Raw genomic sequence first — 27,548 nt, forward strand, 5'->3', positions numbered from 1 at the left:
ATGAACTAATGACTCCTTTGAGAAGAAGCCAAGTGTGTTGCAAAGTCATTTAGTACAGATACATGCTACATGGTTTATGGGATTCCTCGATACCTTGTATTGTCCTGCTTATATAGAACTACATTAAATGCCTGGGTGTGGGTTTTTTCCCTAACTGTGATTGGAAGATCACATATAATTTGGTTTTGGGCAGGAGTAAGAATTTGTTTGGTTGGTTTTTTGTTTGTTTGTTTGTTTGTTTTTAAGGACTCACAATAAGTATGGAATTCTCTTTCCTACTTTGCAATTGTGGAGATGCTTTGCTTTCTTTGGATTCCTTCATTTCTCTAGGTAAAACTTTCTGGTTTATGACTCGCATCTCAAAGCATGGCTGAGTCTCTTTTGTGCTTTATCACCAACTTCTACTTCCAATATACTGTTCTGAGTTGCTGTGGGTTGTACCAAAGTGCTGCCTGGAAATGAGCTGCAGAGCTCCATTCTTTGTCCACAAGCACCACTCCAGCACTGGCTGAGGGATGACTTTACTGAAGCAGTGATGCACAGCAGAACTGTTTACTTCTCAAGTCCCTACCCATTCTGACTGTGGATAAGGACTTTTTCCATCACAGATTTCTCCATAAAGCCAGGTGACAGACATCATTTATGCAGGGAGTTGAAAGGCCTTGATTGATTAACAATTAGAGGAAAATCCTGCAAGAATGAATTCATTAGAGAAGGCAGATGAGAAATGCTGCTCTTGTCATGAACTGGAAGAAAACCAAGAATGTAATGAACTAAGCAATGACAAAGTCACCTCTGAATTTTATTTGCATATAAGAGAAAGGCCTTGAGTTTGCTACCTGACAGGTAGCATCAAAATATCAAAACACTGGACAGTACCCTTTATCAGGACATTTTCTTCACATTTCTGGGGTTTATGCAGCTCCTGTTTTAGCTGCTGGGGAGAACTATCCTTTGAACACAGGAGTGGATGATCAGAAGGGTGATTGAGTGTGCCATTGCATAATTTCTATGTCTTAAAACTGCTGGGTTCTCATTTGGCTTTGAAATTATGTAAAAAATAATGGGGGTGGGGGTAGAGCCCAGATCAAGAATAATAAAGATTTATATGTAATCGAAGGTTCTAATTTACTATGAAATAATTCTGTAATTTTGTTCATAGTTATGCTTTTTCTTGCACTTCTGATCAAGTAGAACATGCTAAAACTGAATGTAAACTACATTTGGTCACTATGTGTGAGCTGAAACTGGAGCATCCTTTCTACCAAGATCCATAGAAAGGTAATTTGCTGTTAAATAATGTGCATCAGAGTGCAATAGCTCAATGTAATTGTACATCTCATCCCCACAGTGCCCTGTTTCACACATAGGAATTCCCATCTTAGAGCAACTTTAGCTCCTGCTCTTCCTATTGCAGTACAGTCAAAAATACCAGAAGAAACCCGTATCCCTCAATTTCCTTTCAATTTGTGATGTGGAAAGAAATATATATTATTTACTATGGTATTATTTATTGATTATTTATATTTTCTACAGAAATACATATGTATATATGCATACAGAAATATATACATATATGTATATAACCTTTTTCTATTTCTCTGCTCTTTTACTGTCTTGCTTGGTTGATTAGTGTTTGACCATAACCAGGATTGTTAAGAAGTGACATTAATTGTAAGTAATTGCATTTATTCTAAGATATAACTTGACATTATTAACATTATTGATTACACCTGTGTCTCTACAAAGTATGTAACAGGAAAAATACACATTCCCTTCATACCATTCAAAAAGCTGAGGAGAGCCAACCCTTCTCTGTCATATCCACAGGAAAAGTTCTTTGGAAAAAAAAAGATATGCGGTGTTTGTACTCATGCTGAAATGTGTTGTTAAATACCAAGAGCTACTAAAACAATTTTAAGATGCTGATACAGCTTCTTAATTGGGAAGTTACCACCATTTTATACACTGAAATACTACATTTCAAGGAAATAGTCACTATTTATTTAGTAACTCTCTGCATCTGCTTTAAAATTAGTATTCAGATTTCTTTTAAGCGAAAACCAGATACAAAATTTAGCTCCTTTAGTGTCACATTTTTACCATAGCTTTTAAACATTTTCATATTGTGCATAAACCAGTTTTAAAATACTCTGAAAACTCTTACAGATATTAATGTACTCAAAATAGAAATCAGTCAGTGAAGCAAGAGTGAGTACAGGTATTCTAAAAAATAAGTTCTGGGTCCCTACTGCATAACTTGCTTTTTTCAAAATAAGATGTATTTACAAATTATAAAATATTTTCCCAGTATCCATAGTTTAATTTTTTCTTACAACAGTATAAAAAGGCTGAAAATAGGAAAATTTTTCACCACGTTAGTTTGAAAGCAAAATGTACATATAATTCCATGCACTTACAAGTACATCCAAGTGTGCAAGCCTGCAGCTAGTCAGAAAAAGGAAATAGCAAATGTGACATTTCTGTACAAAAAATATTTATTATTGAGTAGAATCCTTAAATTGTTCCAGTTAAGCCCTTCAGAGTTAGAGAACAGGGTGTGCAGAAAGGATTTCCCATGATCACTCCAGCTACCACACTAGTAAAAGCTCTAGAAATAGGAGGAGGAAAACAGCTGGAGCAAGGTCTTCAAATAGTTAAAATTATTATAGTACCAATGAAAGAGCTGGTGACTTACTAGAATCAATTAGTCAGCCTGTAAGTATTTTTTCACAGGGACTAAGATGTTTGTGTAGACAAAGCAAATGACCCTGCATATCCTGAATCTGTGCATTATTTCATATTTCTGGTTAATTTTACTGTACTGAAATTTCAAGACACGATGGAATCCTTACTTTTTATTTAGATTCATATAAAACTTCCTTGTGTGCTTCTGACTCCTCCCAATGTCCATTACACCTGCAATAATTTGGTCTTGGGTTTGGTTTGATTAGGTATATGTTTCCTAGTTACATTCCTGAGAAGGACCATGGAGATGAAGGGTGAATGAAGGAATTCTGTAACTGTGTTGAGAGTGGCAAAATATTATTACCTTTAAACTCTGAATGTGCTGGCAGTTCTTTGGCTCTAAAAAGCATTTCTAGGGAATTTGCTATAGGCAATTCAGTAGAATCAGCTGATAAAAAGCTGTTCCTTAACTAGTAATCAAGGCCTGCTTCCAGGAAGTTCCCTGGAGCTGAAGGCTTGCATTTAGCCTGATGGGTAGCTGCATCTTTCAGTCTATTCAGCTTTAGACCTTGAAAACTCCCTGGAATTCCAGTCCTCCATTTCTAGATCCTGCCAAGAAATTTCTTATTAGTCAGATTGTACTTCAATGGTGACTTTCAAGTAAGTTACACTGTGGTAACCAACCAGCTAAAGCACACAAAAATAGCTTATGTTTCCTTTTTTCCCTTGTATGTAATTCTTTGTAAGTGTCATCTCAAAGGTGAAAATTAAATTAAAAATAATTAAGAACTAATCCCTTATATTTTATATGAAAGAGTTAAAACATGACAGAACTACAGCTCCTTGTCTTAGGATTTCTATCCAACATTGTTTTGGGTCAATTTCAAGTGCTGGAAATCAGTACAACTCCTAGATTTTCACTGAAACTATGCCAAGTTATACCATTTCAGAATCAGCTGAGTTTAGCAATCCTTATTCTGTTAAAAACGCCCAAACCCTTTTATTGTTTCCTATAAATATAAACATTCAGTTGTTTACAAATGTTTTAGAAGAAATGAACAGTCTTTCCTTTGACAATTAGACAATTAATTTAAAAAGAACTTCTGTAGTAGAACCATTGTAAGAAATCTTAAGAAAATATTAATTAGATCCCTAAGAAGTTTGCAGCTCTTGATTTGTCCAGAGTTTGCATCCAGGTAATGTCCAATAAAAATATTCCCTGTTTGAAAACTGAGATCACCTGTGGACAGACAAATCCTTTGAAGTCTCCTCAATCCTCTGTGACCTTGAGTGATTTCCTTGAAATCCTGAGCTGTTTTCAGTTGGACTGAGGGTCATTTCGAAAATGCATTGCTGAAGGTTCAAAAAACTGGAAGAAAAGTTTGGAGAGGTTTAAGCTGTGGGCTGTTAACCACTGTTAACAATAACTGAGTTAACCAACAAACCCATGTGATTTCTAACTCTCAGCAGACTCAAAATAGAACTGCGTTACAAGGAGAATCCTCTTAGAATTTGATGTTCATCACCTGGATCATCAAAGCTCAGTTGTTAAGTATGTATGGCAATGACTGTTCCTCCTCACCTTTATTTTTCCAGTGTTTAAACTGAAAAATGATGTAACTATATGCACAACAAGCTTTATAATATCAATTAATATCAATGCACTGAAGCAAAATACTTTTCCTGCTCGTTTCTTTCTCTGTTCTTTTTTCTTCACACCTGACATCATTAGCATCTTCGACTTATTATGGAACTCTTCTCCTGCCATGCTGCTATGTTCTCTGCATCCAAATAATATCCAGGACTCAGCAACTTTGGTCCATTCTGTGACTTTGTATCTTCCTGTGCTCCCAAACATAAAAGCTGCCTCTGATTCTTTTTTTGGATTTATCATGAAAATTTTAACACCATCTCCTTATCTAGTTTGATTCACTTCATTATTCCATGTTTTATTACATGAGAAACTACAATATAATGTTACATATAAAAATTAAGATAGATAAATTTAGAAATAAGATGCATAAGATGATGTGGCAATGGCATATCCATTGTGAGTAATATGGCAATGGTAGTACATGCAGCTCTTTAAAAGGGGACTCTTTGCATTCTAAATCAAGAAAATTTTAAAATCAACTGAGTGTGAGATTCACCTCCCAAGGTCACTGTCATAAATTAGTATTCAGCTCAAGGACTTAGAAAGATTTAAAAGATAAAGCAAAGCCAAAATATGCTGTATGACAAAATAAAAAGCTAGAATATATTTTTCCTCATTTGTCAGAAAGCTTTGCTCTTCTTTCAAGAACTTTTCTATTTGTCTAATGTAGAAAAATGTATCTTTTTCATTACTGTGTTTTTGTGGATGGCAGCTATTACTGTACCCTACAGAAGAACATGAACCACAGAAATGTGCCATCCCCCACATATAAATCATGGGGATGCTACATCCTGAAACCTTCTACCTAATTTAATTCACCTTACATAGAGAGGGAGGAAGTCTTCTTAGAGTAACCCTGATGCTTTATTTTTTTTCATAGTATAAATAGCACAGTGATATCACTATGATTAGCACCTGGCAGCATTAACTTATAAAACCTATCAAGAGAAAATGGGGCTTATCTTACAAGTGATCTTACAGCATTTTCTGCAGTCTAAAAACTATCATCTGTTATTTTGTACATTTTGTAGTCCTTTGGTTATATTAGGTTGTACCAATATACAGTCTAACCAAATGCAGACAGAGAACTTTGCTAGTTTAATTTCTTTGTTTTGACCAGTACAATTTTTGTTCTGCAATGCTATTGCTACTCCCCAGTGCAAACCCATTTACACTGAAATATCTTATGTCTCAAGTTGCACAATTGATGACTACTATTGAATAAGAATGTTTTCTCACTTGTTCCAACAGAGAATTAAACCCTTTATTTAAATATTAAGACCAAAAGATGAATGTTATCCCCATCCATGTAAAAAAAAAAAAAAAAAAAAAAAAAACATTCAGGTGAATTACTTAATTTTAACCTGGATTTTTTTCTTGTTTTTTTTTTCCTTCAGAGAATGGTGCTGTTTTGATTTAAAATATAGAAAAAATATTAATCTTGTAATGAAAGTTTGCTACTAAGATTCCTGGTTTGCAAAGCTTGACTTGGTGCAGTATGTATGGAAGTATAAATGCAGAGTTCAGTGTAAGATACTTTTGCTGTCTGTCCAGTCCTGGCTGCCCTCCCTGTGAGAGTGGTGAGGCCCTGGCACAGGTTACTCAGAGAAGCTGTGGATGCTCCATCCCTGGAAATTTTCAGGATCAGATTGTACTGGACTTGGAGCAACCTGGTCTAGTGAAAAGTGTCCCTGCCATGGCAGGAGTGAGGAATTCTATAATCTTTAAGCTCCCCTCCAATCCAAACCAGTCTATGATGATAACATTCTAATGTTTAAAGGCATACTTTTATTAAAAACACCTTCTTCTTTATACAAACTTCAAAATCAAAAAGTGTCTGTGTAATTTACGTACTCTTAGTTTACAGGTACAGTAAGAGAAAAGGTGATTAACCTGAAGAGAAAATTATTAATGGCAGGGGAAGAAAAAATTATCCAAGGAGCACTTTGAAAAGTAGTCAGTCCCCAAAGTTCTCATAAATCTTATGAGATACCATACACAAAAATGACTTTTTCATTTCTGTAACACATTATCTAAGCCAAAGAAAATTGCTTAGTAGTGTATTGAACTCGTACCAAACAGCTTAGAAAAAAACTCCTCATTTCATGCAGCTCTGTGTCATTACACTAACAAGGCTGCTCGTTCCAGCTGAGGCTCTGAATCCAGAACATGAAGTAAAAAACTGTTCGTGTTCCTCCTTCAAAGCCAAAGGAAGAGCCTGGCCAGAAAATAATGATAGGAGTTGAAAATGACCTTTGATTCCAGCACTAATAATCTGCTTTTTCAAACAGGGTAATGAAATGCCTGATTCATTCTCTGTGTACCTTCAAAGACAGTCGGTAGCTGTTTGGTCTAAGCACATGATTTGGTGAATGATGTTCTGCACTCCAAACTGCACTAATAAAAATCCTAGAAAGTTGCAGTACAAGAACTGGTGTACTGGAAATTTGTTTATTTCAATCAATTAATTAGATTTTTTCATCTTTCTTTTTCTTAAACAAAAGTGCCATGAACTCAAAAAAATAACTTTAAAAAGCTAATATACCTGAAACACTGCAAAAAATGCACTTTTTAAATTTAATAAGCTGAATAATACTGCAACAACATTAAATCTGGTGGGCCTGAGGGAGCCAAAGATTAACTGCCCTTGAAGCACTCCATCCTTTGTTCACACAAGTTTTGTATCTCCTCTCTTTGAAATTAAAAGCTTACATATTTTTAATATATTTTTAAAGCAAAAAGAATCCTGCTTGTTGAAAGCAACAACTGGTGATACAATGTTTGAATTAGAAACCTAGCAGTGTATATCACAATTTTTATTAGTTATAACTGAGTACACAAATGCAGAAATGTAATTTAGGATGAAGAGCTTGGTCAAAATTTACATAATTGTTTAAATTCTTCATAATTCAAAACACCCCAGCTGTCAATACTGTTCTCTTTTCTAAGTCTTGCTGCTGGATTTCTGTTACTCTGTAGTGCTACGACAGAACATAATTTCTGAGCTTCTGAGCATGTTTGTCAGCTTGCACAGTAGCATTTAAAAATATTTATAGTCAGCACTTAGTCCTAGATTCTGGAAGTATTTTAAAAGCCTGGTTCTAATGTTATTATTAATATACGAGGTTTAGTGTAAATATTTCATCATCACCAAGGGAAATAGCAAGTATGTTCCAAATATTTCTAGATCCAGAATGTGAATGGTTTAATCACTGGAGCCTTGGCAAGCTGAGGAGCTGGCCTCTGAACAGAAGTTGTCACGATCAGACATGAGCTTTTTCAATACCTCCCTTCTCTGACTGAGATAAGTAATTTGCACACATAGTCAATATTTTAACAGCAGGATCAGTAACTCTGGCACAAATGCTAAATTTAGCACTGGGCAGGGTTGGAGTGGCCAGGAGCTGGCAGCTGTGACCTCTTGAGAGACATCTGCAGGAACATTTGTGAGAGACAGTGTCTCCTACCTTCCTGCCCTCACAATTCCATAGAAGCTGCTTGGCAGCACACTCCATCTCTGAGAGACGGCATTTTCCAGATCATACTGGTAGCAAAAATTAGATTCTGGTAGAGCAGCAGCCTTCTAGCAGAGGTAAGGTGCCACCAATCAGCTGATCAGCACCGTCTTGTTGCTTTGAACTGCAACATCTCTTGGCTGCCCACAAGATTTCCCTCAGCCTGCTTTACCTTTAATCTAGGAAATAAAGGTACAGCCTGATCACCACTGATACCAGATTTCCAGCCTCTGTTTTTATTGATGTAGGGACTTTGTGCATTTGGTGCTATCTAAAAACCATCATTATCTTTCTAGCTGTCCTAAATAAACTAAATGTACCAATCAAATTGACTGCAATGTACAGTGAGATCCAAAACTGTAGCAATGAGGCAAATGGATATATATTTTTTACCAAGGAAATAGGACACCATTAACTTTATTTAGGCAAAAAAGGGGGAAAATAGAGATTTAAAGCACCAAAGACTTAAAGTTTAATGACTGATTACTGACTGATTATTCTAGACATGCTCAATTTGCAGATCTCTTCTGGACCTCATGGATATCTAAAGGTGTAATCACTCTCTGCCTGATTCAAACAAACTTAAGATTTTTCAGCCTTATTTGCATAAAGTAGCAAGATTTATATGAAAAAAAACAGGAAAAATGCATTGAAATGTACAAAACTAGGGACTCTTGATTCAAAAATTTTCTACTGCAGTTATTAACCTTTTCTACTATATAACAAACTTTTTGGGGAGGCTTATGGTACTAGCTACCTGAGAAAACCTTAGGATATTAAAGTTCTTACCTCTTTCACTTCATGGCTTCAACAGGTATTTCTACCATTCCTTACAATAGGTTAAGAAATAGAAGATTTAAGATTTGTTTGCTGAGAAGATCCTATGCTCTCATACAGCGTGTTTTCTGCTCTGTGCAGCATGAGTTAGAGAGAAGTGTTTATATCTCCCCTCCTCAAACAGCCTTTCTAATTGTACTGAGTGCTACAGCTGATTTTTTTGAGCAAATATTCTAGTATTGCTCAGAAAGGACAGATGAACTGAGTTGCAACAGTAAATGAACAATTGAAATAATGCTGGCCAAGTAAAAATATTACATATTATAGATGAGTATTCAGAAAATTTATTACTCACTTCCATAGTGTCTTTTGAAAGATAAACAACCCAGTACACCAGGTTGAATCCTGCAAATGCAACTGGAAAGAGGATCCTGGAATACTGGTCTATTTTACTTGCACCTCCAATAGCTGGTGGTTGTGGTGGGGCTGGTGGAGGAACAGGCAGTGGTTGACACTGGGATGCAGTATTTGATATTATGCTGGGTTCAGGAGACTGCTCTGCCTGAGATGTGATGGAGTTCACTCGCTTCTTCAGGTTAGAGTTGGAGTCAGAATGCTGTGAAAGAAAAAAGAAGAGAAAAAAAAAAAGGTGATATTTGGATACAGAGTCTTAGCCTTTGTGATCTTTAGACTTCTTTCCACCTTTTAACTTAACTTTCTGATTTTGTTGTTCCTTCTCTGCCATAATGCAATCTCAGAAAATCACAAAAATGATACATCTATACAGAAGGATATATATTTTTATGGCCTAAAGCTTTGTTGTAAAGCCATTAAAGAATTGTGTGCTTTTTATATTTTTAACAGTGTGATAAGCGGAAGCTTCAAGAGAGAAAAAGAAAAGATGGAGCTAAAAGGAAAAAAGGTAATGGTGTATCTAAATTGTAGTAGGTTGGTATGACTGAAGTTTGTGTAGATATGGATCAAGATTAAACCAAACAGCAATACAGGCTGGCTCAGGGGCAATCTTCCCTGGCTGAACCCACTGATGAGTTTGATAAACACTGAATGGAGTCAAGCAGTCATGCCATTTTTTTTTAATTAGAAAACTGCTGCACAAAAGGCAATATACTAACTTTACAGCTGCTGAAGACATAAATGCTAAATTGTCCTCTTGTTTTTTCTAGGATAAAATTTCAGTTTAAAATATATCTCATAACTGCCACAGCACCTCCATGCATACATCTGAAGACAAATATACTTAGCTGTAATGGCACTATTTTTATTTTCATTGATGGTGAAATGAAACCAAATTACTCCCATATTTTGTGCAGTATTCGCAGCCAGGTCCAATTACTCTTCAGAAAGCTGTATTAAAACTCCTCTGAAAATTCAGCCAGAACTCAGGGACATGTAGAGCTTACCTCTTAGTTACTAGGCTAACACGTATATTAATTTTGTGCATCTGTTCTATTTAGGACCACGCTGCCATTTTTTTACTTTCACAAGAGTAGAAGTAATAGAGTTCTTCCTTGCAGAAATGATTAGGAATAGGATCTACCCCAGGATCTAAGCCTGCTCTAATGGGTATCAATTACCCACTTTCGCAGTAGTGTCAAATAGGAGGAAATATTCAAAAACCTTGCTGCTCCTGCCATATCCCAGGATAGACATTAGTGGATGCATGGCAGCAGCTCTAAGATTCATCTGATGTATTTTACAGAAGGATGCTGAGAGTGACTTTGTTTGTTTGTTTGTTGTTTGTTATGAGATGAAGTACTGTAGTGTTCTGTTCATATGGAGCTTAAGACTAAAACTTTGTCCATAAAACTCATTTCCCCAATTATTGAGGAAAAATCTTGTGCACAAAATCACACAACATACACAGATGTTCTTGGATTTGAATACAAAGCTTTTTTTGGTCAGCAGAATGAGATGACCAAATGATTGAAGCAGATGAGAGAAGTCTTGGACAATATAAATAACTCCCAAAATAACAGCACATAAATCTATAGTGAAATGGAAGACTAACATTGGAATGATTTTAAGGTAGAAAAATGCTATTAGATAGGCAATTTCCAAAGCCATTCATTGGGAGTGATTTAATGACAACCATTCACATAAATGTAGCCTGCTGTCAGCATTTTTGGGACTTATCTTGCAGGATTTCTAAGCATGGGAACAGATTTTAGTCAATCAGATAAATGACTGAGTCACTAAAAGGAAAGGAAGCATTTTCTGAAATACATTTTCCACTCTGGTATTTGGGCCACAATTTCTAGATAACAGACTAACCTGGCACAACTGGTGTCTCCTGGGTGACTTAAAATAGTTGTAACAGGAATTATCCTTCAGAAGTCATTGTCACTGTCAGAGAATCAGAACAAGTGACATTTGCACAACAGGATGCCAAGTTCTTTTTATGAATGAATGGACTGGTATCCAACTAAAATTAGGGAGAGATGGATTCTTCACAGCTGATTTTAGTCTAAACAAAAGGTGAAGAGAACATCACCTTAGTTGAAAGGAAAAAGGGACTTTTCTGTATGTATTTCCTTTACCTATTGCTCTTTTTCTTCCCCTACAACCAATCACCACTTCCAATTTGCCCTCTATACATTATATGACTGGTGTCATGTTCTGAATGGGTATTAAAAAGCATTCCTGCTCTGTGCCTATCTGGAACACAGATGTTTCGTTTTGCATTTTCCAGTAACACAGCAAGCGACAGACAGATTTAAATGGAGGCTGAGCTACAGATGTGTCACAGAAACAGAAAGAGGGTTATCCATGTCCACTTGCCCTAATCATAACAATAATCCCCCTCTGTGAACAGACTGGCTGGCTGAGCCTGGCTTCCTGCTTTCACTCAAGTTCTGTTCCATTTGTCTGCATGCCCTGCTTTCAACAGAACTGTACAAGTTGTAAGGTATCTTGTTTTTTCAGTCTTGTTTGTCAATGTCTGTGGAATAACCTGACATTTTGTGGAGACTATGTGGTTCCTAAAAATACAAGTGTTAAGGTGAATCTTAGTCCTTTTTATCTACAATATTCTGGTACAAGTGGGTCAAATTCTACTCTGGATTATTCCAGCATGAATCAGGAATTACAATGCTGAGGTGATGGAGTTAATAGTAAGTAGAACAGATGTAGTGTATGGTCTTTGGATGATGTTTAGTACTGAACATTTTTACAATATGGAGGTAGGTAAACCTTTGTGGTCATTTGAATAAGCACTTGGAAAAGTGTAATCTTGGTCATTATTTTATTTATATTTATTAAATCTCATTCCTATAGAAGCAGGATTGCTAAAGTAGGAGGATTATCTCAATGTGATTTCATCTCAAGAAAAAACCCTGAGTAGTTCTTTTCACTATCTTTAACAGTCTTAGGTCCCCATAACAGCAAACTCAGGTTCAAATCTATTTTCTTCTAAATCCCTGCTCAGGATATGGAATTCTAATTCCAAATTTATCTCAGATGTGTAATGAGGATGTCTCTCAGTATGGGAGTTGTTTGTAGACCAGGTTGCTGCCCCAGAACAACAACTCATATTTTTCATTGGAATTCACTGCTAAACCAAGAACAGGAGGCATTGAGACCGTATAATTCCCTATTACACTTGTTCTGAACAGCAGCTACAGTAGTTTGTCTACTGTATCTAGATTTAACTTCTCCTTTTGACAAAGATTACATACAATAACATCATGAAATGTTAACAAAACAAAGAGACAAAATGGAAATGAGTAGCCTATTTTGCATAGCTCACAGAGCCAATCACTCAAGTAAAGACTGTTTTACAAGTAGCAAGAACAAGAAGCCTGAGGCACGGCACACTGTGTCATAAGGAAAGAATGGATTTTCTGAAGTTACTGAAGCTTGATTCAGGGGTACTCTTGCACTCATGTGGAATGTTAGTCCCATCAGGCAATTAAACTTGCAGCTCTGTATGAGGAGGCAGTGACACAGAACACAGATCGCCAGTTCATTGTTTAATGTGAGACACCACCACACCGCACTAGGCAGCACTGGTCTGTAGATGGTCTGTAAGGTGTAGTCTGCCTTCTTATCGAGCTTTTGCAGCCAAGCTATCTCATCCCCTGGAAAGCTCACAAGGCACTCTCATCCTGTCTATAAAGCTCTGCTCTCTCACAACCCTCCTCAATATTGCTAGAATTTGCTTATACTCAGAATATCTTAGGAGGCTTTCACCAAATTTCTTGCCTTCCAGATCTAAAAAAAACCCAGCATACATAACCTTGGAGTAAACACAATTCTTTGTCTGCACTTTCTGGTTCTTTTACTGCATGATAACTGTGATTTATGAATTCACTTTGTTCTTATGTTTCTTTCCCCTCAAGAGATTTCTGTAATTCATATTTGTAGAATTCTCTTCTCTGTTGCTTTGTACTGCAAATGTATATTCTCACCATCAGTTTAGTTTATGATCTAACAGTAACATGAGTCTCTTATATGTGCAACCCAGATACTGGCTAACTTTAAAAAAATGAATATCTACATGTCCTTCCTTATCTCTCTTTTACTCACATCTCTTTTTCCTGCTAGCAATGCAGTAAAAAGAAGTTCATGAGAATGAACTCTAAAACTTTAGATAAAAATGTTATTTCTGCTTTTCTTCATAATTTATTTGATTAATGACACTGAACTTTCCTTATATCAAAACACACACACACAAAGCAACCTAGAACCAGAGCTCAGTGCCTGTAAAAGGCAGAATGCCTAATTAAATATATAACATTTTTTGCCTCTGCTCATTAGTAGATACAATTTGAGAAATTTCAACCATTACAGACATAAGAGCATGCTAGTGACCTATCTCTCAAAGGGGGAGTTAAACATGGTTTAGCCCCCTACATCCACCAGTGTGATCTTCAAAAACTCTCCTTAACTATTGAACAATCCATCTGCAGCATCTTCCAGCAGGAAAGTTCATTGCACTATGCAACATCATCTTTTGGCCAAGTACTAAGGAACTTCCTTCAATACAGTCCTGTGCAGTTCCAGTATCCATCTCATGGCACAGATTCATTATAGACCCTAATTAAGACACTTCTTTGAATGTCTCATCTGTGGGATCTGATTTTAAAAAAAAAGTCTATTGCAAATAATGTGTACTGTTTATAAACAGTGTCCCGCATTATCAAAAGCTGAGTATAGTTTAGAAATCATTAATAGCCCTAGCTTCAGGCATCCCTTTAGGAATTTTAAATTACCTTTGCTAGAAACACTGAGGAAAAACATGCAGACTTGTTTTCATCCTTTTTTACCCTAGTAAAAGGGTTAAATCACTTATGCTAAATTGTTCACTTGGAGCAGGGGAAATCCATGCTCAAATTCTTTCTTAACCTCCAGGAAATTAAGTTCACTTCTCTCAGAATATAGCCTAAACTTCAGGTGAAGGTGAATAAAGGGAGAGGCTGTTACCTATTACTTCAAAGCTATTTTACATTGCATGGAAAAATCTAAAGATCTATATATGCAGGAAGCAAAACTGAAAAATACCTAATGACCATTGTATTAAAATTCTTGTCATATAAACTAGATATGCAGTAAGGAGAGCAGACACTGGAACCCTGGTCATTCTCTTTTCAAAGGGAATGAGCTATGGTAGAATTTCTTCATAACATTTATTTGTAGCATGCCAGAAAAAACATATAATTGGCACAGAGCCTCTCTCCTGTCAAAATATGTTTTTACATTAAACAGATTTAAATTTTCAAAGCCACATTTGGCTCTTAAATCTATCAGTGTCTGCCCGTATGGTTTTTTCCTATAATTAAATTTTCTTTATTTTGTTCTCACTACCGTCCTGCTAAAAATATTGCTTGGATTATGCCTCAATGTTGTCAGTCAAGACCTTAAAGCACATAGCTGTTTTAGGATGATACCTAAAGGGTGGCTGGTGATTCAGATAGAAGTACTCTGTTACACCAGGATACTCATTAAACATACTCAATATATTCTGATATAATTGTAGGAAACAAAATCCTCTCTACCAGTGACATAGAGCTGTTCTGCAGCTGGCCAGGTTAAAAGCAATAAGAATCCTTTCCTCCCCAAGTTGTGTTGTTTTGAAACACAAGGCTGGAGGGAGAAGGAAGCTCTCCCAGAGGTATTTCACTGCTCTGTGTTGATTTCTGTTAACATATAAGGACTTTTAGAACATAACTGTGATCAAGTTGTTAGAGGGTGGTAATCATTTGTCCTTTACATGTAGCCTCTCACATGGAAAGGATGTCTTTTGATCCATGGGGTTACTCCCTGACCATCCCACAAAGCATTGCTGCAAATGGTGTCCTCCAGACTGTATCACCAATTCCCTTCCCCTGCAACTTCCAGGACCGGGATCTCCATGGGAAAAGAAAGGCATCAAGAGGAAACAATGCAATTGATGTAGAAAAGATGCATTTGAAATGCATTTAAAAGATAAATGCCATCGTGGTTTTATATGTGCATGTATAAGATGTTTGGTTTTGACATGCTAAAGCCAGCTTGGCCACCGTATGAGTAAGAACAGGTTTGTGTCAGGGTCCAGATGAACGCTCAGCTTGCTGCCCTCGTGTTCTGCAGTGGAACACCCAGAGTTCTGTATTTCACACAGGGATTGCCTGCAGCTGATGAAGAGAGCAAGCCAAATCCTGCTCTCAGTTAACTGAGGTAAATAGAGAGGCTTTCCTGGAGCCAGCCCAGGCCTGCTGAGCTCTCAGCTCTCTGCTGAGCACACAGGCACAGCCTCATCACTCTTTCTGACCCCACCACACTTCAGTGGCTGCAGCATTTTCTCCTACTTTCATTCTACAGTGGAGCACAATTTGGTGTTCTGAAACATTTCTTTTCTGAGTGTACAGGCTTTTTCTCTATATTATAAAAACCTGTGTTTTTAGAATATAGAGAAAGACTATAGTGTATTTGAATAAACTATATTCAAATAGAGACTTTATTTGAACAAAGCAAAATTTTAAATAAAATTAATTAGACTGAAGGGGAAACAAGGCTGCTTATTATTTTTTTTTTCCTAAAAGCATTTAATCTGGATTTTATATACATGTATATGTATATGTATTTATTCTGTAGATATGTTTATCTTGACTTTGGGCCCTCACTCTAGCAGGAAACTGAGTATTATGCTGTGTGCCTTAAAAATAACTTCCCTAGGACCAGTAATGTAGCTATAGAAGCACGAGGTTCAGTGAGACTGGCAGTCCAGAGGAAATGGTCATACACATGCAATCAACCTGTGTTAAATACACTGCTAACATTCAAATTAGACACCTCAGGTGTGTTTCATATGAAATTATATCACTGACTGCAGTATATCTATGGATATGCCAACATACAAAAGTTCCTTCCCCCTTAGATCTACCAAAGGGAAAAAAAAAAAAAAAGGAATGAAAAAAGAAAAGCTTCTTAAAATCTGTTATCCTATAATCACTCCTTTTTCCCAGAATGCCCTTCTGGAAGGGATCCTTTTAAATCCAATAGCCAATTCTTCTAGAAACCTTTTTGACTACATCATCTTGCCTTCAATTGCAAGTATCCTTTGTTTTTATGATCTCACTGAGTTTGGTCTTTCTCTTACTGCAGTTCTCATAGAGAACTGATCCTCGGAGAAAAACATGGTGGATGTACAGGGCTTGAAAATTACTGTCTTGCTTTAAGCAAGATCAGGTCTGTAGAATTTTTGGACATTGTGGGCTGTTTTAGAGACTGAGTTTACTTTGGGGCCTAAATGTTATGGGATTTACTACTCTTCTAAATCTGTATGCTGTCAGCTAGATGTAAATAATTTTCTTGAGCAGATTGTTGCAGGGTGCTTCCTAGATGTGTATTTTATTCCTAGATGCTTTCTTTTTCCTTTTGTTGGTGTTTACTTGGAAAACCTAACAAATTAATATTTACAAAACAGGAAGGAGGGTCTTCAGTTTGCTCTTTGCTTGTTTAAGGCTGAAGACCTTGATATGAAATTTGAGCCTTTTAACTTCTTTGTCTTTTATTCATTTGTTCAACAAAAATTTTTGTTTGGTGCTTAACTTTGTCTGCTGTGATTCATAGATCATGTAAATCTGGAGGAGCCCTATCATCAGGAGCAAGTTCTTAGCTTATCTGAGCAGAAGCAGGAGATTATTTTTGGATCAGTTGTTTTCCTGAGACTGGGAATATGCAGGGGTGGCCACAGTGGCTGTGAATGCACCAGCAGCACGTGCAGTCAGCCTGTTTTCATATTGCTCAGCAGGGACTTTTCAGCGAAAAACAAAAGTATTATTTTTTGGTTTGTTTTTTCCTTTCTAGTAAACCTCCTTATGGTTAACTCAAACTTGAATAAGGAAGTATGTGAAGGACAGGTCCAAGCTGTTATTCCTCTTCAAGATGTAGTAGCTATCAATATTTTCTTCATGCTATATAAAACCAGGTGAATTCTTGATTTTTCTTTTCTGATAGCTTGTCCTCCAAAAAAGAGTCAGCAAAATTTATCAACTATGATTTTAATAGTTTGAAAGTACTTCAATATTGTAACTTTAACTGCTATTTATCAGCAAATGTGGAAAAATACTCTATGGTGGGTAAGGTGTTGCCTTGGTATGTGCACCTCTTACATTGACTCCCTTATTCAATTACAGATTCAGAGGTTTTGCAAAATATTATTCAAATTCTGTTATTTCTCTAAAAATGGAAATCATGGTGGTAGTAAAACTTATTTTGAAACAGGAAGGCCACGATGATAAATATATCAACATATGTTGTGAGACAGCATTCTCACTCACGATTTACCATAAGATTCACACAGTGAAATTTGCAAGCAATTCTGACATTTTTTTGATACTAGAAAGACTTTCTGTCTTTCACGTGTACTAAAATCTGTCCTTCATTTATGTTTTTTCCCCCCAAAGCTTCCACCGACAAAGATTTCAGTAGGGTAAGAGATGCCAAGTTTATGTAAAGGCTAATTACCCATCTTCCAAATGGCTCACTTATGGTCTGTACCTTTGTACTACAGTGATTCCATAAAAATCTGGCCAAAGCACATGCTCTTTCCATTGTACACTGTCCCACAAATTCTGCAGCTGCCTGACCCCACTGCCTACAGCATTGCTCAAAAGAAGTATCATGGATAACAGTCTAATGGCTTTCCTTAAATATCTTGCCAAATAAACATCTCTCTAGAAAATCATATTGCAGATTTAAATAAACAGTACGGATAAATGAAGTATTTTCATTTTCTGGAATCAGAACAATGTCTTTGATAAATAGACACAATCTGGTTACATAATCTGCTTCAGGTTAAGATCACATTAATATTGTTTTGCATTCACTACTTCAGCTGCCTGTTCCTATATGATGCTTATTATCAGAAAAGCAAGCAATTACCGAGACAATCTCGTCCTCTGCCGGTACAGTTGCTGCTGATAGTGCTGCTGCCAGTGCTGCTGCCCTGGCTGCCTTCCTCATTGCTCTCTGAGTCTGGAGATTGGTGAAGTAGTTGACAGCTGCAAACTCAATAAGTGCAGAGAAGACAAAGGCAAAGCACACGGCTATGAACCAGTCCATGGCGGTGGCGTAGGACACCTTGGGCAGAGAATGGCGAGCGCTGATGCTCAAAGTGGTCATCGTGAGGACTGTAGTGATTCCTTGGAAACAAGAGAAAGAAATGGGGGGCATCAGAACTTTGCTTCAGCCTTGCTATTCTTAAATTCACATATATGACAAAAGCCAAAGCACAACACCCTTTTTGATTTTAGCTGTCATCCTACATCCCAGCTATCCAACAAGACTCCTGAGTATTTTGTATCCTTAAATAACTCATGTATACTGGATTCCGCATCTCAAAGGTCTGGAAAAACTTCCTTAATGCATTGAGGAGACTGAAAAATAACAACATTCTACATGGGACAGCTTCTTAGAATTGTGATAAGCATGGCTATAACAAAATCCAGGCACAAAACATGAAGGAGATTTTCCTTGGTGGGTTAGTAAGTGGAATGTTTGGCAGAAACCTGGACTCGCATATTGTCATTCCCCAACACTGATCCTCTCTTTCTCTTGCTGTTGTACAAGACAGACCATGGCTTACAGAACCCTCACTAAATCAGTCAAATTCTACATTAAAAACAGTCAGAGCCTGATCCAAACATTTCAAGTAATAATGCTTTGGTCCCCTGAGCTGTTGTCTTTAATCACTGGATACATTTTTTAAGATTCACTAAGAGTATCTTGATTTGAAAGTGCCCCTTGCTTCAGATAGGGAAGGACAGAAAAGCTACTACTCTAGAGCTGCTTATCTATTTTCACAGAGCAAATCTGGTCATGTAGCTCATGGGCCCCATGGTGTCCTTCACATGAATTCATGAATTTATTCTTTCTGTGTTGGAGTGTACAGCATTAATAATGTAGGAAATATACTTAGTTCCTACTGCTGCCTGATACAAGCAAAAAATGCAAGAACAAAATAATTTACATACAAGTCTCTATGACTCATATTTACTTATAATTATGCCTGCTAGAATGTAAAAACTGTGGGTATTTAAAGACAGTGAGGTGGAGAATATCCTCCTCTATTTTCTGCAGCTGGGAAAGGGTAGGTGGCAAAGTAAAAGGGTTTTTAATGTCATATTGTGATGGTATGTTGAGTTGATGAAGCAATATGCTATGAGTGATGCTCAGAGGAAAGGATGCAGTGTCATAGCATATTGCAGCATCCAGAAAGGGTGACATTCTTTTAAGAGTTTCTCTGCAACTCTCACATGATGTGGCTTGCCTGCGGTCTGAGGTTAACTACATCCCAATGTCATTACTTATCACGTTTTAATGAAATACAAATAGATGGTATAGAAATATGTAGGATTCCTACTTCTCCCAAATCTGCCAGACTCATTTTATTATACAAATACAACTATGCTGAGATGTATTTCAATTTCAAAGGTCCAGAATGAACTTTTTGAAATGATGTGTGATTAGATTAGAATCTGTCCATGTGCTAGTTAGTAATAAAATTGATATATTCTGTGTCTGAATAAAAACTTACTGCAGCAGGAATTTAACTTAGGAATAGGTCTCCTATTCTTTTACAGATACAGATAAGAATTCTCTCCATGTGGAGTGAATATTGATGAAATGCCCTGCACTGTGGAAAGCTACTTCATCAAACTGAATACCAAATTACAGTCAGTAAACTGTGCAACTGCTGATTGTTTACCCTTGTCTTTACATTTTGAACACTTCTTGGTAAGTTTTGAAGAATATATTACATAGTGCAAACACTGAAATCTGATAGCTGGCATCCATTTTGGAGGTAAACAAAGTCCTTAAATTATTTTGTGCTGAAAAACTGGTTTAGGCACATCGTTATTCTTCTACTAATAATTTCTCTTCTCCCAAACTTAATTTCCAGACTTACAAGTAAAAGTGAAAATTTATAATTCAAGTATTTGCAATATGATGCATTTTAAACCTTCTCCATTTTAAAATTTTCTTTTTCACTGAAAAAGACCAGAAGTCTTTTTTTGTCATGAGGAATTTGCCCTCTTTTTCTTAGATTAAGGTATTCAGAATCCATGGGATTTTGAATGAATCAAGACTACAAATTGAGACTGTGCCCTGGGAGAAATACAAATAGAATAAGGATTGAAATATTCTTTTAAAATGCTAACATCACTAGTTTCCACAATACAGCAAGGAGTCTATTTTACTATTTTCATAAAATATTTTCTCAAGTCCATGTTACTCTTCAGTACAACACCTAAGAGCTGCTATTCCAGTGTTTGGGGTATTTATATAATTATTACCAAATCAGCTACAGACCTACTTGCACATCTCTTCAAGCATGTACAGTTACCTTCCATGCCCACTATGTTGCAAGTATTTTTTACCCAAAATGTAGAGGATGTAACTCTACAGTACAGAGATGCAGCATGAAGCCAAATCAAGTAGCATCATTTCTGGAGTATAAACCTCAGATATATATGAACCAGGAGACTCAAATCTTTGAGAGCATTAATTCAAACCACTGGAAAGAAAGAAAAAGGCCCTGCCTGCAGTATGGATGCACCTTTGTCATTATAAATTCAACCTGTGCTAGGGACATTATTCATCTCATTGATCTTTATCCATCCAAAGCCCTTGTTAGTTGTTTAGATACCTTCATAGCCAAGGGGAAGAGAACACTCCAGAATGAGTGTTAGATGAGGCACCTCATGTCAGATAATAACTCCATTCCCTGTGATTTTTTTTCTTTTAAACCTTTAACTCATATTGGTTTCATGAGACAATAAATCCATTGGAAAAAATCCTCTTGGAAAAAGGAAGAGGTTGACATTTACTTTGAAATTGTCCCTTTCTGCATACAAAAGTACAATTGGAATACAATTGAAAATTGTCACAAACAAGTCTGACTAACCAAACATTCTGAGTCAAGAATGTTGACCCTCATAGGCAAATTTGCTATCATTTCATGTTAGTATTTACTTTTGCTGACTGAAACCTACTAGCTGCCTTTCCTAATCCCCCCTGGTTTACAGTATCTGATTGATACAACGGATTCAATACAGTGAATGTAATGAATGAGAAAAGCAAAAACACAAATACCAGCCACAGTTCTTGCTGGAACAGATTCTTTGTTAATCCAAAACACAACTTGAGACAAGACGACAGTCATGATGCATGGAATGTATGTTTGAATGAGATAGTAGCCTATTTTCCTTTGCAGATGGAAATAGAGCAGCTGGAGTGAATATTCGCCTAAAACAAACAAGCAATGAAAGGAATGAATGAATGAAGGAATGAATGAATGAATGAATGAATGAATGGTAGATGTGATGCTGAGCTCAAAGACCTTAACACAGCATACCAAAAACTGTCCTGGCTGGAACAGACTCCTTGTTAATCCAGAAAGACACCTGAGAAAGAATGACTGTCATAATGCAAGGAGTGTATATCTGTATCATGAAGTAGCCCATCTTCCTTTGCAAGTGGAAATAAACTGTCATGATTACATATTCACCTGTTAAGAGACAAGTATGTCAGCATTATTCTGGCAACATGTGAGTGAACATTATTGGCTTAAACCCAACATAATATGTTCTGCTGAAATCACAGACCTCTTAGTGCATAATAAAAATAAGCTGCTTAAAAAAAGGTAAAGTGACCTTATGGAAACAGAGCAGAATAATATTCATTTTATGCACTGTTTTTACCGAGGTGGAGAGGTAGTGGAAATTCTTAAGACTCTCATGAAAAAATTTTGTGTTTGATGGGACTGTATTGAAAAGCTGTCTTTTAAGAGACAATGATTAGAGTCTGTCCAAGGGTTTTACTTTTTATAATGGCAAAAGATAATTAATTTCATTATATATGAAAAACCCTGTAATTTATTATCAAGATGTTTCACAACACCAGTAGTTTCCACATGTCTCCATCTTACCTGTGTTAGATTTAATTGTTTCACTAGATACAGTTTGTCCTATGAGGTCATACTGGAGAAGACTGGAAGACTCCTGTGGTACTTCTACTGAATGCAATGGTCCTTTTTTCCAAGTATAAATTATTTCACTTTTTGGATAAGCATCTGAGTAACAGAGGGGAAAATGACCATTACTAATTACATATTTTATAAGCAGCTGAAATAAGTAGAATAATCCCTTTTGTAGCTCAAATGCCCACAGAAACATGCATCCTACTCCATTAAGTTCCTAACCTCATTAATGACAAAATGAAAAAAAAAGCAACAATAAGAGAATGGCTGAGGTAGGACCTGAGAGGAACAAGCTGTCGCTTCTTAATTTGCAATAAAACACACACATTGGCTACCACAGCTCAACTAAATGTTTTCAAAATTGATTACTATAGACTATTTTCAAAATTATAAGTACTGTAGCAGAGGTTTTATGATTTGTTGAAGGACCAACTTTGACTACCAGAAATGTAAGAATAATAAACAATAAAGCATGCTTCAACAGTCACCCTTCAGTGAATAAATCCATGTCCATATGAATAATCTGAGTCTCAGAAAAAAAAGTAAAATTCTAGTATAAAAATAAAACTTAAAATTTCAGCTATGTCACTAAGTAATATCTTAGGATCTTCTGACCTTCTGACCAAATATGTTACTTTAACAAACTGAAAGATACAGAAAAACTTACAGCTTCCAAATTTCAGTGGACAGGCATGTCCGTCCATTGGGAAGTTCACCAGCCGCATAGGACAGTCAGCATTAATGGTTAGTCTAGAACACAGAGTTGTAGATAATGAAAAAAATATGGTATGTAGGAAAATGCTACTAGAATCAAAAATGCAGGTCAACCAAAAGCAGAAGAAGAAGCTCTCACCTCATAGTGTAAAGAATAGTTCCATTCTGCATAATTCTGAAAAGTTTGTTAGGAGTTGTCATATTGTGAGCAATTGATTTTTTTCCATTTCTAAAAAATGTGTCTGGTGTCCAAATTTTACTGACCATTAAATTGTTCAGTCTCAAAATTTCAGTTGGCCCACTAAACTTCAGCCTTTCATCAGTCCACGTCTGACGAAAGAAGACATCCATTGTGTATTCCTATGGAAAATAAATAGAGGTTGACATCTGTGTGTCCCCAAGTGGCTGTGGGGACAGTAACTCCATGAGACAACTTAACACACGTGTCAATGGCACTTCATTTACTGCTTAAACACTCAATCCTATTATCATTAAGTAGTTACTAAAAAAGTCATCCATGAAAACATATCCTATTTTCCTATTATTTGAAGAATAGTTACAAATGAATCAGTGAACAGATAATTTGACATAAGTAAGGAAAAAATAAACAATCCTCATCGTACTCTCATAGATATTAATTTAATTCAAAGTGACTGAGGTCTAAGGAAATACAAATGTCTACCTCTCAAAGTGAAAGACCAAGCTATCAATGTTTAATTGCCAGAAACAAAAAGACGCGCTCGATGACTCTTCTGCAGCTTCCTTTGGATATTCACAAAGTGAGGACTGATCTGAGTCACATCACAGTAGGATTGTGGTGTCAAGTGAGTATTAATCAATGGGACATTTTTTCCAATAATTCTTTGTAATATTTTCACAAGTCTTCAGAAAAGAGCTCTCTGCAGAAGTTGCTTAGGAAACAGAGTTAAACCTGGCCAGGGGAAGATTTTGTAAGAATGCAAGGTTATGCCTTTTCTTTGACTGATGAAGAGTCGTGGAAAACCTTTGGCAGGACTCGGAGCCCACAGTTCCCAGCCTGCAGACTGGATTGCAGGCTCATGTGAGCTGATGTTAGAGGGGTGTACAAGGGAAAAATAGAAGCCCAAGTCAACCTCCAGAAAGAGAATAGCGATGCCATCCTCACTTCCATGACTTAATGTGTTCTTGGGGCTACTGCTGAGTTGCCAGAATCCACCCAAGTCTGAACATCTGTCTGCATTGACAGAGTCCACCCAAGTCTGCAGCTGCCTGAGTTTGGGGGCAGCCAGCATGACCGGGGCAGCTGTGTCAGCAATGGCACCATTTCCCTGCAGCTGCTCATTCGGTCGCCTCCTACCAGGCAGCGTTCTGCAGAGCTGTGCTGGGACACGGGCGCTCACTTTTTCTTCACAGGGCTCAAGAGGCATCTTTTACCTGTGGCCGTGCCCCCATCTGAGGCTGAGTGCGCCTAGCCCCGGCTGGCACGGCCGGGAAATAGCTGTATGCAGCTCTGGCCAAACTGCTCTGCTGGGCCCTAGAGATTGTCAAAGAGATTAAGCCTCGTAATCTGCTTTAATGATGGTCAACTCAGATGCCACCGTAATGAATCCCGGGAAAACAGAGCAGGGGCGGCGAGCGGGGCCCTTACCATCTCCACGTCGGACACCGGCCCGAAGCTGGTCACGTAGATGTCCGTCTTGACTTCTGTCACGGCGCCTGCGGGACACGGAGAGGGGCTGGGAGAGGAGCGGGGCCGGGGCTGCGGGGCCCCTGTTCGAGGGCAACGGAGAAGCTCCGCAAGAGCTGGGGCTGCGGGGCACGGGCAACTGTGCTGTTTGCCGCCGCTTTTGGGGTTCCACCGCCTCCCTCCTGCCACGGGTGCGGGACGAGCCGCTCCTGGCCGGGGCAGCCGGAGCGCCGCCTCGCCCTTTCCCACCCGCCGGCTCCCCGAGGGGACGAGGCTTCCCCGCTACCTCCAAATCCCGGTCGGAGCCTGTTGTCGTAGCCGTCCAACAACTTGTCGAGGATCCGAGTGATGTTTTCCGAGTAGAGGTCCGCCCCGTCGCCCTGGTCGCCCAGCGCCATCCCCACGCTGCGGGGAGAGGCGAGTCCCCGTCAGCCCCCGGCCCCGGGGGGCGCAGGGACGGAGGGCAGAGCCCCTCGCCCGCTCCTCCGGGCTGCGGGGAGCCCTCGGGGGTCGGCGTGGTGGCGGGGGCTCACTCACCTCACAGCCACACATGCCCAGGCGAGCAGCAGAGCCATGCCGCAGGTGCGTGCGGGGACGCTCAGGTGCCCTCAGACCCGTCAGCTGGAGCCTGTGTCGGTGCTCATCCTTCCCCCGGGCGCCGGGGCTCGGCCGGGTGAGGCTCTGGCAGAGCCCGGCTGGCTCAGCCCGGCCGGCTCAGCCCCGGCCCCGCGGTCCTGGGCCGGCCTCTGCCCGCGGTGGGGACGTGCGGGCTGTCCGCGGCCGGGCGCGTCCCTTGGATCCGCCGCCGCCGTTCAGCCTCATCTGACCGTTCCAGCGGGGGAATTAGGGTTTGAAGGGACGGTGCGCGGTCGGAGAGCAGTGACAATAATCGAATAAGGCATTAGGGGAGATTAAAAGGAAGAAATCCACTGCTAGTTTTGGCATGGAATTAGCAGGGACCCGTTAGGAAATCTGGAAAAGCGCTGGCATCTTGCTGATAGAGATTATGTTAGAAATGGCCTCAGCTTTTATTATGTTTATGGTTCACAGGGAGATTATTATGCAGCTTCCACATCATTAGAACTTTGGGTGGGGGGGAACTCTACAATTTACTGGGGTTTTAACCGTTCTCAACAGTTTTCCTGTTGATCAATTCTTCAGAATTGTACAGAGATTTCCAGCATCTAAGCACTGATATCCGGACATTGGACACTAAAAGTTGGTTCTGGTTCAGATTTCTAGATTTGTTTGTTTTCCTTTTTTGTTTGTTTGTTTTGTTAATACTAAGCTGTTTTGGAGGGTTACACGCACAGATTTCGCTCAGACTTTGAACCAAGGCATTACCAGGACTTTTGTTAGAACTGGAACTCCTTACTTTTAAACCACTGGGATTACATATCATTACTAATTTTGTCCTGATAAGTACTGACTGGATCATTACTGTCCCTTCCTTCAGTAAGTGTGTTAGTGTAGTCTGCCCTAAAGGAAAAAAGTTCACGCTGCTCCAGCTTTTTGTGCGGCCTTATTCTCAAAAAACACTGAATGATGTAACACCTATGTCATTTAGCTACACTGTAAACAAAGGAATTGGGTCCATTTTCTTTACATGGTAATACAGAGGGACAAATAAATACACCAAAATAAATTAGTTGTTTTCATAATATTTTGTTACATAAACCTCATTTTCTCAGCTCCTAAGAAAATATATTAATTATCAAAAAATGGAAAAATGTATTCCCATGAAACTAGGAAAATGTATTTATTTAGGAGTAAAACTAGATTAAGACAGACATTGGCATTCTGTGCTCAAGTTTTGTGTTTACGAGAGACTGTGATGCTACAAAACCAAGAGAATTCAATGATGTAATTAAAAATACAAGATAGCCTCTGTCACTGAGTCCCTTTCCCTTTTGTCATGGGCACTAATGTGACATAATCCACATAGGTGGGCTCTGCATTCTGCCAGAGCTCCAGGACTGCCTTTGAACAGTGGGAAACATGAGTTCCTGAGAGTCCCTGGAAATGGAATACACCAATGTGAATTCACCATGGGCTGGTGTAGCTCAGGATTTTTGTTAATATTCAGAACCATTTATCTGCATTAATTTATTCATGGATAATACTATTGCATCTATGAAAAAAAAAATCCAAGGTTTGTATGAAATACTAAGTGGAACAGGGAAAAGAAGAAAAGGGAATTCAACAAATCAGAACCTTCTGGGGTTATGTTCTTCTCTCTGGTCTTGATTAAAATCTACCACTTGAAAATTTACCCCATTTTTCATATATGTTTGATCTTAGACATGTTTGAGTTATTTGTGTGCATCACTCTTCTCAGAATATTAAAACTGTACTTAGCATGTAAACATCATTAATATTCATCTTTGTAAATATGCTTCATTAATATTAAATATGTAAATACACTTAAAAGTTTAGGGCTCTTTTTTTTTTTCTTTTCTTTTTCTGGATCCATTGGATCACTTTATTTACTTCTAAGGGTTCTGTGTTTTACCTTGCATCTCCTCTTGGCATAATGTCCTGTTCCTTTTTCAATAAAGGAAAAAAAGTCTTGGCAAAATATTAACCGGAGTATTCAAATTTCCTTCACAAAATGTGCAAGAGTTAACTTTATAAAATTAAGCATATGCTGTGTCCCATCAGCATCCCCCAGCTTAATAGAACAATTTGTCTTCTTTTAAAAGGTTTATTTTTGCAGCTTCTTTTAATAAGCATCTCCTGAGTATTGAAAGGCCAGTGCTACATGGGGCCACCAACTGCTCCTTACTTCTTTTACTTCTCTTTGTTTTGGCGTGAATTAGGTAAGTCACATTTCCTGTTAATCACATAATTGTCAATTGCCTTTTGTTCAACAGCACCCTGTTCCAAATTAAACCCCTATTGTGTAAAAACATAAACTATTTGTCTCTTTCACTAAGAGTAGATTGGGATGTGAGTCAGAGACATAGATTTTTTTTCCCCTTTACCTGGAAATTAGGGGAGTTTAACATTTGCTTTTTGGACCAGGTTGGGATACATCCAGGCTGGGATGTC

General features: G+C 38.0%; 1 protein-coding gene across 4 annotated transcripts; it reads right to left on the reverse strand.

The window, feature by feature from the left end:
• Positions 1 to 784: 784 nt before the first annotated feature.
• On the reverse strand, positions 785 to 25,170 carry GABRA6 (gamma-aminobutyric acid type A receptor subunit alpha6). 4 transcript variants are annotated; one of them, XM_068205647.1, is made up of 11 exons: positions 25,035 to 25,170; positions 24,784 to 24,902; positions 24,459 to 24,526; positions 22,971 to 23,191; positions 22,785 to 22,867; positions 22,067 to 22,210; positions 21,494 to 21,646; positions 21,232 to 21,384; positions 18,019 to 18,278; positions 8,990 to 9,250; positions 785 to 4,057 (listed from the first exon to the last, which is right to left on the reverse strand). In XM_068205647.1, exons 1-11 carry the CDS (start codon positions 25,070 to 25,072, stop codon positions 4,007 to 4,009), a joined length of 1,551 nt encoding a protein of 516 aa, XP_068061748.1. In that variant the 5' UTR covers positions 25,073 to 25,170; the 3' UTR covers positions 785 to 4,006. The 4 variants fall into 4 exon arrangements, with proteins under 4 accessions (XP_068061748.1, XP_068061751.1, XP_068061749.1 ...); XM_068205650.1 differs by lacking the exon at positions 21,494 to 21,646 and having other exon boundaries at positions 25,035 to 25,169; XM_068205648.1 differs by lacking the exon at positions 21,232 to 21,384 and having other exon boundaries at positions 25,035 to 25,169.
• Between the last annotated feature and the right edge of the window lie 2,378 nt (positions 25,171 to 27,548).

This window comes from Anomalospiza imberbis, chromosome 15, assembly GCF_031753505.1.
Source record: "Anomalospiza imberbis isolate Cuckoo-Finch-1a 21T00152 chromosome 15, ASM3175350v1, whole genome shotgun sequence".
Taxonomy (NCBI): Eukaryota; Metazoa; Chordata; class Aves; order Passeriformes; family Viduidae; genus Anomalospiza; species Anomalospiza imberbis.